Genomic DNA, 14,103 nt, shown 5'->3' with positions numbered 1-14,103 from the left:
CTCACTCCTCGGCTTTGTCTCTGTACCCAGTTTCCCCACTCTAATACCTGCGAGCTCTGTGACACTTAGATACCCCCGATCCTTCTGTCATTCCATGGGACCTGGGACCACGCTGACCCCACGTGGGCTTCACCCCAGTTTAGCCTCTGGAGCAATGTCCCTCAGTGGAGCGGACTTTTAAAAGTCCTGATTTTGTGCTCCATTGCTCTGCTGCTTGCCGGGAGGCGGCCCCTGCCCCCCGCAGTCTCTCTTCCCGTCGCTTTGGATTCACTTCTCCGCCCTACCTTTCAGAAAGTGGTCCGTCAATTTTCTGTTTCTAGAATTGTTGCTCTTCTTCTCTTCGATCTCCTGTTGGATTTGTAGGTGTTTGCAATGGTTTGATAAGCTATCTAGCTGATCTCCTGCTACTTGATGTAGTCTCAGCCTGCTACTTCTCTGCCATCTTGACTCCCCATTTTATTCCTTTTAGTGCAATTGTAAATGGTATTTTTTTTTCTTAATTTTTTTCCTGCTAGTTTGTTTCCATATAGAATGCAACAGATTTCTGTATATTTTGTGTACTGTGACTTTACTGAATTAGATCCCACAGTTTTTTTGGTGGAGTCTTTTGTGTTTTCTAAATATAGCATTATGTCATCTGCAAATAGTGACTGTTTTAGTTCTTCCTTGACAGTCTAGATGCCTTCTATTTCTTTTTCTTCTCTGATTGCTGTAGCTAGAACTTCCAGTACTGTGTTGAATAAAAGTTGCGAGAGATGCATCCTTGTCTTGTTCCTGATTTTGATCTGTTGAGTATAATGTTAACTTTGGGTTTGTCATATATGATGGCCTTAATTATGATGAGTTGTTTCCTCTATACCCATTTTGTTAAAAGTTTTTATATTTTGTTAAATGCTTTTTTTTTGCATCTGTTCATGATCACATGATTTTTAGCCTTCATTTTGTTAATGTGGTATATTACATTGATTGGTTTGTGGAAAGTAAACCATTCTTGCATTCCTGGAATAAATCCCACTTGGTTGTGGTGGAAAGTTTTTTTTTCCCCCTAATATCTAGATTCTTGCTTTATTTTCTTGAGTCAGGATTTCTAACTGTCTTGCCAGAACATGCACATTTGATCTTTTATTGTTATTTTCTTTTTTTCATTTTGTTTTATCCATAATTCTTAGTTGTTTTTCTTTTTAAGTTTTTATTTAAATTCCAGTTAGTTAACGTATAGGGTAATACTAGTTTCACTAGTAGAATTCTGTGAGTCATCACTTCCATACAACACCCAGTGCTCCTCACAAATGCCCTCCCAATACTTGTCACGCATTTAGCCAATCCCCCTGCCACCTTCCCCAAGCAAACCACAGTTTGACTTCTTCCTTTCCCATTTGGTTGCCTTTTGCTGAGGCTAGGTCTGAATGATCTTTTTAATGTACTTGAAATGCAGTTTGTTAATATTTTGTTGAGGATTTTTACATCTATGTTCATCAGTGATACTGGCCTATAATTTTCTGTTTTTGTTTTCAGGGTAGTGTTGGCCTGATAGAATTAATTTGGACATGTTCCTTTCTCTCTGTCATTTTTTAATAGTTTGAGAAAGAGGTTGTAACTATTTTTTAAATGTTTGGTAGAATTCACCTGTGATTTCATCTGATCCTGGACTTTTGTTTGTTGAAAGTTTTTTGATTACTGATTTAATTCCATTACTAATAATTGGTCTGTTTAGGCTATTTCTTCCTGTTGCACTCTTAGAAGATGGTTTCTAGGAATTTGTCCATTTCTTCTATTTTGTCAGCAGTCCCCTGTTTTTTTTTCTGGATGACTCTGGCTAAAAGTTTATCACTTTTGTGTTTTCAGAGAACTAATCCTTAGTTTCATCGATCTTTTCTGTTCTTTCAGTCTCTATTTCATTTATTTCTACTCTACTCTTTGGTATCATTTCCTTCCTTCTGCTTTGGGTTTTTATTGTTACCCTTTTTCTAGTTTCTTTTGGTCAAGGTTAAATTGTTTATTTGAGGGTCAAGTGGGTGGCTCAGTCATTTAGCATCTGCCTTCACCTCAGGTCATGATCTCAGGGTACTGGGATGGAGCCCTGCATCAGACTCACAGCTCACTGGGAGTCTGCTTCTCCCTCTCCCACTCCTCCTGCTTGTGTTCCCTCTCTCTGTCAAATAAATAAATAAAATCTTTAACAAAAAATTGTTTGAGTTTTTCTTATTTTTTGATGTAGGCTGTAGTGCTATAAACTTCCTTCCTAGAACTGCTTTTGCTGTGCCCCAAAGATTTTTAAAATACTGTGTTTCCATTTTCATTCATCTCAAGGTATTTTTTTTTAATTTCCACTGATTTCTTTGTTGACCCATTGGTTGTTTAGTAGTATGTTGTTTGGCTTCTACATAGTTTTTTTTCACTTTTTTTTCTTGGAATGGATTTCCAGTTACCATACCATTATAGTCTAAAAAGATGCTTGATATGATTTTGATCTTAAATATATTGAGACTTGTTTTGTGGCCTAACATTAATTAGCCTGAAGAATGTTCCATATGCACTTGAAAAGAATGTGTATTCTGCTATTTTTAGGTGGAATGTTCTGTGTATATCTGTTAAGTCCACCTGGTCTAATTTGTCATTCCAACCCACTTTCCTTATTGACTTTTGGTCTAGATGGTCTATCTGTTGATGTAAATGGGGTGTTAAAATACCCTACTGTTATTGTATTACTATCAATTTCTCCCTTTATGTCTGTTAATATTTGCTTTATATATCTACATATATAGATATGTATGTAGATATGTGTAACACATGTAGATATATGTATGTAGATACATGTAACATATGTAGATATATGTAACATATATCAACATTATTGATATATAGATATATGTAACATTTCCTATGTTGGATGCATAGATACTTACAACTGTTCCATCCTCTTGTGAGATTGGCCCCTTTATCCATCATGTAATGCCCTTTGTCTTGTAATAGTCTTTGTTTAAAAATCTGTTTTGTCTCATTTAGTATTGCTACTCCAGCTTTTTTGTTTCCCTTGCATGGAAATCTTTTTTCTTCCCTTCACTTTCAGTTTGTATTTATCTTTAGGTCTGAAGTGGGTCTCTTGTAGGCAGTGTGTTGATGGTTCTGGTGTTTTCATCCAGGCACCCTGTGTCTTTTGATTGGAGCATTTAGTGCATTTACATTTGAAGTAATTATTGATAGGTATGTACTTATTTCCATTTTGTTTTTGTTTTCTGGTTCTTTTTGTAGTTACTCTCTATTCTTTTGCTCTCTTCCCTTATGACTTGATGGCTTTCTTTAGTGTTGCACTTGGATTATTTTTTTGTGTGTGTATCTCTTGTAGGTTTTTGTTTTGTGGTTACCGTGAGGTTCGTATATAACATCCCATATATATAGCATTCTATTTTAAGTTGATGGTTGGACACATTTTAAAAGCACTACATTTTACTCCCCCCCACCCCATGTTTTATGTATTTGGAATCATATTTCACATTTTTAAAAAATTCTGTGTGTCACGGGGCACCTGGGTGGCTCAGTTGGTTAAGCGACTGCCTTCAGCTCAGGTCAAGATCCCAGGGTCCTGGGATCGAGTCCCACATCGGGCTCCCTGCTCCTTGGAGAGTCTGCTTCTCCCTCTGACTTTCTCCCCTCTCATGCTCTCTCTCACTGTCTCTCTCTCAAATAAATAAATAAAATCTTAAAAAAAAAAAAAATTCTGTGTGTCTCTTAACTACTTATTATAGATTTAGTTGATTTTACTCTCTCTTTTTTTTTCTCCAATTTATTTATTTTCAGAAAAACAGTATTCATTATTTTTTCACCACACCCAGTGCTCCATGCAAGCCGTGCCCTCTATAATACCCACCACCTGGTACCCCAACCTCCCACCCCCCCGCCACTTCAAACCCCTCAGATTGTTTTTCAGAGTCCATAGTCTCTCATGGTTCACCTCCCCTTCCAATACTCTCTCTTTTTTTTTAAGATTTTATTTCTTTGACAGAGAGATCACAAGTAGGCAGAGAGACAGGCGGGGGTGGGGTGGGGAATCAGGCTCCCTGCTGAGCAGAGAGCCCAATGTGGGGCTCAATCCCAGGACCAAGGGATCATTACCCAAGCTGAAGGCAGAGGCTTTAACCCACTGAGCCACCCAGGAGCCCCTGATTTTACTCTTATTGTCTTTTAACCTTCACACTAACTTTATAAGTGACTAATCTACCCTCACTATATGTTTGCTTTTTTTTAACTTTTTAAAAATATTTTCTTATTAACATATAATGTATTATTTACCCCAGGGGTACAGGTCTGTGAACCATCAGGCTTACACAGTTCACAGCACTCACCATAGCACCTACCCTCCCCAATGTCCATAACCCAACCACCTTCTCCCTACCCCCCCAACCCCTGAGCAACCCTTAGTTTGTTTCCTGAGATTAAGAGTCTCTTATGGTTTGTCTCCCTCCTTTACCAGTGAGATTTTTTCCTTTCATAATTTTCTTCTAGTTTTGGCCTCTTCATTTCTGCTTTAAAAAATCAACATTTCGTATAAGATTAGTTTAGTGGTAGTGAACACCTTTTAACTTATGTTTGTCTGGGAAATACCGCTCCTTCAATTCTGAATGACAGTTCTGCAGGGTATCCTAGTAATAGTTCTCCAGGGTACCGTATCCTTAGTATCTTTGGTCGTAGGTGGTTTCCTTTCAGCTCTTTGAATATGTCATAGGACTCCTTTCTGGCCTGCATAGTTTCTGCTCAAATATCAGCCAGTAGTCTTATAGGTCTTCCTGTAACCAACCAGTTACCTTTCTCCTGTTGCTTTTAAGATTTTCTCTTTAATTTTTGACATTTTAATTATTATTTGTCTTGGAGGACTCCTTGGCTTCATCTTGCTTGGGGCTGTCTGTGCTTTCTGGACCTGGCTGGCTGTTTCCTCCCCCAGGTTGGAGAAGAGAAGTTTTCAGCTGTTAGGTCTTCAAGTAAGTTTTCTGTTCCTTAGTCTCTTCTTCTGAGACCCCTATAATGCTGATGTTATGTCCCTTGATATTATCCCAGAGGTCCCTTAATCTGTCCTCATTTTTTTTTCTTTCTTTTTGCTGTTCAGTTTGGGTGGTTTCTACTACCTGCCTTCCAGAGCACTGATCCATTCTCTGCAGTCTCCAATCTGTTGTTGATTTCCTCTGGTGTATTTTTCATTACAGTTACTGCTCAGCTCTGATTAGTTCTTTTTATATTTTCTGTCTCTTTGTTAAAGTTACACTGAGTTCATCCACTCCCAAGTTCAGCGAATGTCTGTATAACCATTAATTACATTGAACTCTATCAGTTCGATTGCTTTTTTCTGTTTTATTTAGTTCTTTATTCTGAGGTCTTTCTTCTGAACATATTTCTCTGTCTCATTTTGTCTCTCTGTTTGTTCCTATGTATTTTGTAGTTCATTCACATCTTCTGGTCTTGAAGGTGGTAACCTTGTGTAGAAGGTATCCTTTGGGGCCCAGAAGTGCAGTCACTGCTGTCCAGCAGAGTCACTCCAGAATTTTGCCTGTGTGGGCTGCACATACCATCTCTCGTGCTGGGCTGCAAGTGCTATAGGCATGCTCTTGGTTGGGGTTTGCCTGGCTAGCTCAGAGGCTGTGGCTGGTGCAGGGGCACTGGTGGTTGGGGCTGGCCTCCCCTTCCCGGGGCAGGAGTGGCTTTGGAGAGGTGCAGATCCCAGATGAGGTTGCCCATCAGGTGTGGTGGGCCAAGAGCCACTTTGGAGGGGGTACCTGCCGGGGTGGGCAGGTCTGCAGGGGGATGGCAGGAGCAGGGTGAGCAGTGGTAGTGAAGTAGATAGAAAGTGCTAGAACTTTTGTTCCTAGTGTCAGACCAGCTAGGCTGAAGGAGGACAAAAAATGGTATGTGCTAATGCTTCTATTCACAGAGAAATTTCCTCTAGATCCCTTCCCCTCCATCACACATCCTAAAATTAGTCAGTTCTCTTCCATGGCCAGGTGCTTTTCAAACTGCTGCCCTTGCCCTGGGTCTTGGCATGAGTGAGATTCTGTGTACACCTTTCAGTAGCAAAGTATCAGTCTACTGTAACCCTGTTGTTCCTGTAGAGTTAAGCCCCTCTGATTTTCAGAGCCCAGCATTATAAAGGCAGCTCCTTCCAGTGCAGATCCTAGGGCACTGGGTGCCCAGTGTAGGGTTTGAACCCCTCACTCCTCAGGGAGGACCTCCACACCTGTGCTCTGCCTCCCACTTGTGGGTCAGGACACCAGGGGTTTGGATCCCAGCCAAATTGTGTCTCTGTCCCTTCTGCCCTTCTCAGTATGTTTTTTTCTTTATGTCTTTAATGTGGAAGAGTTGTTTTGCTAATCTTCAGTTGTTCTCAGAGAGAGTTGCTCTGTGTATTGTTGCAGGCTCATTGTGTCTGTGGGAGGAGACAAGTTCAGAATCTTTCTGCAGTTTCCCCTTGTGATCTTTTTTTTTTTCTCTATCAGTTTGCTTAGAGTTTTATCAATTTTACTGATCTTTGCAATAAATAATTAATATTAGGTTTCATTGATTTTTCTCTGTTGTTTCTCTCTTTTGTGTTTCATTAGTCTTGTTCATGTTTAACTTGCTCTTTTTCTAGTTTAAGGTAGAAGCTGAGGTCTGATTTGAGACTATTTTCTGATATAGATGTTTAGTGCTATAAATTTCCCCTTAACAAGTTCTTTAGCTGCATCCCACAGATTTTGATAATTGTAGTTTTCATTGAATTCAAAGTAGTTTCTAATAACCCTCTAATTTCTTGAACTATTTATAAGTGTGTGATCTCATTTCTAAGTACTTGGGGTTAGCTAAATACTTCCAGATACCTTTCTACTAATGATTTCTTTCTTTTTATTTTAAAAAAGATTTGTATTTATTTATTTGAAAAGAGATTGAGAGAATGAGTGGGAGGAGGGGCAGAGGAAAGCAGACTGCCTGCAGAGCAGAGAGCCCGATGAGGGACTCAATCCCAGAACCCCATGATCATGACCTGAGCCAAAGGCAGATGCTTAATCGTCTGAGCCTCCCAGGCACCCTCTGCTAATGATTTCTATTTTAATTACATTGTGGTCAGAGAATATACTTCTCTTGATCTGTTAAGATCTATGACCTAGAATGTGGTATATCTTAGTAAAGTTCCTTTTTTTTTTTTTTTTTTTTTTTTTTAAAGATTTTGTTTATTTGATAGTGAACATGTGTGCCAGGGAGAATGGGGGTGGGGGGTAGAGGAGAAGAGAAGTATATTCTATTGTTGAATGGATAGAAATGTCAGGCCAAGTTGGTTGGCAGTATTGTTAGGTCTATATTCGTACTGATTTTGTGTCTATTGAGAAGCAAGTATTAACATTCTCATCTACAGTTAACATTCTCATCTATTTCCCTTACAGTTCTATAACTTTGTGCTTCGTGTATTTTTAAGCCCTGTCACTAAGTGTATATCTAACTATTGCTGATTGCTGTATCTTCTTTATGAATTGACCTCTCTGTCGTTGCCAGGGATAAGGAAAATCATTTCAAAGTATTTGCTCTGAAATCTGATTTGATTAAAATTGCCTTTGTAGCTTTCTCTTGATTAGCGTTAGTGTGACTTAACTTTTTCCATTTTTGTGTTTTAACCTCTTGGTGTCTGTACATTTAAGTGTATTTCTTGGGCAGTGGGAGGATGAGCAAAATGGATGAAGGGTAGTGGGAGGTGTAGGCTTCCAGCTATGGAATGAAAAAGCTATGGAGATGAAAGGTACAGCATAGGGAATTCTAGTCAGTGGTAGTGTTACAGTGTTGGTATTGTTATATAACAATTGATTGGTGTTGTTATGTAACAGTGGTATTGTTATGGTGTTGGTGACAGGTGGTAGCTACACCTGTGGTGAGCATAGCATAACATACAGATTGGTTGCATCACTATATTATACACTTGAAACTAATGTAACATTTTGTGTCAACTATACATCAATTAAAAACAAAATGAGAAGGCAGTAGTAATGTGTCCAAATAAAAACAACATACTAGTCTGTTGCAAAGTAAATAAAAAGGTGACTTAGATTTCATAATTAATAAATAAATATTTCTTGTAGGCATCATATATTTGGGGCTTGCTTTTTAATCCACTTTGACAATCTCCTTTAATTGGGCTGTTAGGCCATTTACACTTAATGTGTTTGCTAATAAATTAGGTTGGGTTTAAGTCTGACATCTTGCTCTTTGTTTTCTGTTTGTCCCACCTCTTTATCTTCGCTTTTCCTTCTTTTTCTGCACTCTTTTGAATTATTTTCTACACTTTTGTATTATCTTCTGGCTTATTAGCTATAATTCTTCGTTATTTTAATGGTTGCTTTAAGATTTATAGTGTATGTTTTTATTTATTTTTTTTAAGATTTTATTTATTTATTTGATAGAGAGAGATCACAAGTAGACAGGCAGGCAGAGAGAGAGAGAGGGAAGCAGGCTCCCCGCTGAGCAGAGAGCCCAATGCGGGACTCAATCCCAGGACCCTGAGATCATAACCTGAGCCGAAAGCAGCAGCTTAACCCACTGAGCCACCCAGGTGCCCCTATAGTGTACGTTTTTAGCCATCACAGTCTATGGTCAGTGATGTCATACTTCATGTATAATCTGAGGACTTTATAAACAAGTGCTTCCATTTCTTTTCTCTGGTCTTTATAGTGTTGTCATATGGTTTACTTCTGTGTATGTTATAAACCTCATCCTGTGTTGTTAATACTGCTCTTTGAACAGTTGATTATCTTTTAAAGAGATTTCAATAGTAAGAAAAAGATCTTAGGTACTTATCCAGAGTTACCATTTCTGGTGCTCCTCATTGCATTGTTTAGATGTTTATTTCCATCTGGTATCATTCGACTTCTGCCTGAAGGATTTCCTTTAACATTTCTTATAGTGCAAGTCCACTGATGATGAATTCTTTTCAGATTTTGTCTATCTGGAAACTCCTTTAAGGTAATTTCATGCGGCATTTGTAGGTCTTACTCAGTTCTTTTTTTTCCTGTTAGGAATCACTGTCCTTTGTTGTTGTATCCAAATGTTGTAAAAACCTTTGTTTCATATATTTTGTCTGTTTTTGTTGTTGTTTTTGGGAAAGGAGGGAAAATTTGGCCTGTGTTCTCTCATCTTGAAGGTTGAAGTTCTGACCAGGAATTAGACAAAAGTAGTAAAGTGGCAGCTGTACAAGCAAGCAGTTAATTATCAAGTAAAATGCCTTTTGAAGCCTCTCTCTGGGTGGGGCACATTAAATCTGAAATTGTGTTGATCACCTCTGGGAACTTTCCTTTACCTCCCTGTCCAAGCCTCATTGTTTGGTGGTTATGAGCAGGTTGGCCTGGCTGTGAGTGGGGTCCAGAGGTGTGGCAGGAGCAGCAGCTTGTGAAGAACATCAGTAGATGTGAAATGACTTCTAGAAGGAATAGCCAGGGAGAGGCCCAGGTTGGAGTTGAAAAGGTTTAGGAAAAGTTTCAGAGCACCTCCCTCTCCCCCAACTTGCTGAATTGAGGTGCTCTTTAATTCCCATCTCTGGAAGGCTATCCTGTTCACATAACAGCCAAGTATACTAGGAGCCTGATCCCACAAATTAGGTCCTGTGATTGGAGGCCATATTGTGATCCCGAGGCTCTTTTCTAAACTCTGTAAGATTCAAACAGAATTGTCCTCATCAGGCAGCTTTGAGCAACTTGCCATCTCTGTTTGCCTACATAGGATGAGTGAGTAAAGAAAAGAAAGGGGGAGTGGAGTGTGTCTTAGCCATAATAACAAAATGCCATCGGCTGGGTGGCTTCAACAACAGAAATTTATTTTGTCACAATTCTGAGGCTGGAAAGTCCAAGATCAAGATTCCAGCAGGGTCCAGTTTCTGGTGAGGGCTTCTTTCCTGGCTTGCAGCCACCTTCTGGTGTGTCCTCACATGGCCTTTCTTCAGTGGGTAAGATGGAAAGAGAGAGATCTAGCTCTCACTTTTCCTTTTCTTATGAAGCCACCAATCCTCTTGGATTAGGATCCCACCTGTATGACCTCATTGGACCTGAGTTGCCTCCTGAAAGCCCTGTCTCCAAATACTGTCACATCAGCAGTTAGGCTTCAATAGAGGACTTTGGGGAGGACAAAAATATTCAGTCCCTTGCAGAGTGTATGAGATTCCACAGCTACGGAGGTATCTGTCTAACAGATGAGTCAGGTCTCTTGTCAGCCCCTCATTTCTGGTGGCCATTCCCTCCATAGGGATATATGTGGTAGTAATAGGAATAGCCCCTCTACTACATACCTCCAAAGCAAAACATTTAAAATAAGATTTGGGTTCCAGGTTTTGGTTGAAATGAATAGAAGCATCCTGAATGTACCTTTTTGGTCACTGTATAGATTCAGTGGGAACAGGGACAGGTCTCCTGATAGATTTCCTGTGTCTTGTCTCCAGGTTCTTCTTTGCGGTCCTGTTGGTCCAAAGCTGCATGAACTTCTTGATGATAATGTATTTGTTCCACCAGAGTCATTGCAGGAAGTGGATGAGTTCCACCTTATTTTAGAATATCAAGCAGGTAAGAGAAATGAGTACGTAATGGTTTGAGACTGGACAGGGGATTGATTGTGTGTTGTCAGATTGGGGTGTGACTGTGCTAGAAATTGATCTTTGTAAGTTGACAGGACCCTTTCTTACGAGTTCCCTGACCTCTTGGTTCTGCTGAGCTGAAACTGGCCATTGTCTCAGCATAGAGAGTAGATAACATTGAAGAAAATTCCCAGATCTACAGACAAAACTGATTGAACCCAAGAGAAGTTCGGCTCTAGGAAAACCAGCGTCTTGAATAAAAGTGAGAATGTGTTAAACACACATATAGGAAGTTTTCTTTATTACTAAGGAAAGAGAAGGGCAAGTAACATCTGTTCAGCGCTATGCTGGATTCTGCCCTAGGCTTTTCTGGCCAGCTGTTCCAAGCCGTTTGGGATTGAGTCCAGGCCTCTGGCAAACTTCCTTTGAAGGATTTTATTTTCCCTGGGGTGTGGTAGTGAAGTGTTTGTATTTAGCAACACTTACATTATTTTCCATTATATAATGTTCCGGCGTGCCTGAGTCCAAATCCAGCCCACCCAGCGTCACTCCCAGAGATTTTTTGTCACACAGACTACAGTTCTGATTCTTAGAGAATCCTAAATACCTGAACACATTTTAACTCTTTAATTCTGTGTATTTGCTGTTGTCTCTTTCCTCTGCTTAGAACTCGGACTCTTGAATGTCTGACTCAACACATGATTAACTCAAAGACTCAAGCATCTAAACAGACTAATTGGTCCCTTAAAGCACTGCTTTAATAGGCTTCAGTGAGCTGCTTCCAAGCTGATTAAGAGAAGCTCTCCTGCTAGAGTAATTCATGTGAGACAGGAAATAGAGTGCTCCTGGAAAATTACGTTTTCCATATGCATAAAAAGAATTGTTTGTCTCTGGTTCTCTTTGGGTTGTTTATTGGATCAGGGAGTTGAGAAGGGCTAGGTCTGAACATTATGGACAGACCGTTGCAGTAGGCAGTTCACATTTCCTTGTGTGCAAGTTTGGAGTTTCTCAGAAAGTCAGAATGATAGCTCTTACTGCTAAGACTGTGGCAAGGGTCCAGAGGTACTGTGCGCTCCTTCAGTGAAAGGCATGAACCCGACTGTTGACAGGAAGGGTCTGGAAGAGCTAAAGATGTGCCTTGGAAGTGCTGCTGCTGCCAGTTCCAGATTCCTCTCCCTTGTACCCTGCTGGTGCTCCCCTCCTGACCCAGGAACCTTCCTGGTTCCTGGTTTCTGTCATCTTCCCTGGTGACTGCAGGGTGGAGAGACTGCTCTCTTCAGCCAGATTTTGCTGTTGGATTTGACAGCTGTGCCTCGTGTGGAGGTAAGCAGACAGCACAGCTAATCTTGAAAGGAGACCGTCTCCATCCTTGGATTTATAAACCCCACACTTTAGTTTTTCTTTTCTGTGCCTTATTTTGTTAGTACAAAGCAGGGCCTCCCATTAAACTTTATTTGAAATTACATTTTCACTGACCCCTGGAGGGAACCTAGTCTGGTGGCAGAAGCCCTCAGATCATTTGTCTTCACAGAAATCCATCCCCAGCTTCTCTCGAATTTAGATGAATAAAAAGAGGATTTGTCACCAATCATTTCCTCCTTTTCCCCTGCCAGACTTGCCCAGAGAAGCTTGTTTTCAGGCTTTGGGCTGGGGACCTACTGAGTCACACGTAGTGGCCAAAGGGCAGGACGGTAAATTGAGAGAAGGGATCGCTCAGAGAAACACATTTCGAGCTCTGTGAGAACAAGGGGGCTTTGGGGTTCCAGACTCGTCCTGTCTGCATTCTAGTCGGTTCGCCTTTCAGGCCACTCTGTCAGTCCTCTGTCCTGTGGGAACAGTCAGGGAGCAGCTCTCCACTTCCCTTCTCGTCTTTGCGTGCAGAGGCCTATTTATTTTGCTTCTCTCACTTTTTCCCTCAGGAAATTCATTTACTTCAAGTGCCATGAAGCTCTCCTGAGTGAATTAGGCAGTGCTTCCCAGCAGCTCACTCCAGAGGGGACAGTCCCAGGTCCTGCCCTCGGGAGGACTCTGTTGTGGATTTCTCCCCTTGTGCAGAGTCTCGTCTTTGGGGGAGATGTTGAATTTGGAGTCATACCCATATTCTTTGTTGTCACAGGCCATTGAAGTCCTCAGTCTTTCCTCTCGTTCACTTGTTCCTTTGCCCATTCATTCGTTCACACGCTGCATCCAGGGACAGTGTGAGGCAGGATGAGCTGGTGACGGAAGGCGTGGGCCCGGTGCTCAGCTCACTGCGGGGCATGAGCTCTTGAGCAGAGGATGACAAAAGCATGTGCCCTGTCCCTAAGAGGCACCAGCAGTGTCCCAGGGGAGGAAGCAGCTGCGTCTGGTGGGGTTGGCAGAGTTAGGAAATGTGAAATTGCTAATTTCACATTTAGGAATGTGAAATTAGGTCCTGTGACCTAATTTCATAGGGGTGAGGCCATGAAATTAGGAGAGGCTTCGCAGGGGAGGCCACCCTTGCTTTGGGTGTTTGGAGATAAAATGGGTTCAGAGTGTTGCACTCAGCTGTGTGGACCATTATTGGATGATTTCTGTGGACAAATGATAAGGCGTGGACCAGGAATTAAAGGACTGTGGCATTTTAACTGGCATAACCATTGTGTTGGGGGTTGTAAGTAGGAAATGTCCTTTTCTGTTTTCAAAGATTTTTATATGAATGACCCACATATAAAATGTTTTTCAGAGGAACTCACAGTAAAGGAAAGCTGGGCCCTGCCAGCCTTGACCCTTGCTCCAGAGTAAGGCCCGCACATGCATGCACACTCCCCTTGGAGAGGCAAGGCTTCTGTGCAGAGAGGCCCGTTGTAGGAAGGAGGAAGCGGTTTGCTGATGACAGCACATCAGCCTGCAGTGTGAGGAAACCCTTTGCTGCAGTTTGTCTGCCTTAAGGAAAAACTTTCTGAAGGAGTGTCCAGTAAATGTGATAGAAACCAGTGAAAAACGAGCTTTCAGTGTATGAACTCTAATTTTGTAAATGAGATGAATTCTTTACTTGGAGGGAAAGCTCTAGAAACCCAGCTCCTAAGTCTTGCCCCTCAGTCTCAGGAAAAGCCCCCATGCTGGCTAGGGGTCAGGAGGGTCATTTGGGAATTGCCTGAAGTAGGTGCAGAGTCTAGGTGGCCCTTACACTGACTGAGTTTCAAGATTTGCTACCGAGTCTTGGCAGAAGAATGGGTGGTGAGGCTTCTCCAAGTGAACCTGGGGAAGGCCTCTGTCACTTGCCCTGCTTTAGGATACCCGCCATAGCGCACACCTCTCAAATGCTTGGCCACTGTGGGGTCTGCAGGGTAGTTCTCCACGTACATGCACATCAGGATCTCTGGCGGTGGGCCTCGCCACCTGCACATTTAAAACTCAGCTCCCCAGGAGATTCTGACTCTGATGGGGGGCCTGTGGGGAGAGCCATTCCTGTGGTGGTCACAGATCCCAAACTGCTCCCCCCACCAGAAGACCCACCCACAAGTGGCTCTAACTTCCCTTGGTTTGGATCCATTGAGCAGATGCTGAGTGGGCCC

The 14,103-nt window shown here is 41.5% G+C and overlaps 1 protein-coding gene across 2 annotated transcripts in view; it reads left to right on the top strand.

Annotated features, from left to right (window-relative positions):
• The window catches only part of ADPGK (ADP dependent glucokinase), a 44,540-nt gene that overhangs the window by 24,844 nt on the left and 5,593 nt on the right, over positions 1–14,103 (top strand). For both annotated transcript variants that reach the window (XM_044229683.1, XM_044229682.1), the window contains exon 4: positions 10,436–10,556. In XM_044229683.1, the coding sequence (XP_044085618.1) occupies positions 10,436–10,556 (121 nt within the window). The remainder of the gene's footprint in view (positions 1–10,435; positions 10,557–14,103) is intronic.

This window comes from Neovison vison, chromosome 13 (assembly GCF_020171115.1).
Source record: "Neovison vison isolate M4711 chromosome 13, ASM_NN_V1, whole genome shotgun sequence".
NCBI lineage: Eukaryota > Metazoa > Chordata > Mammalia > Carnivora > Mustelidae > Neogale > Neogale vison.
This window is presented reverse-complemented; position numbering and strand designations above follow the sequence as displayed.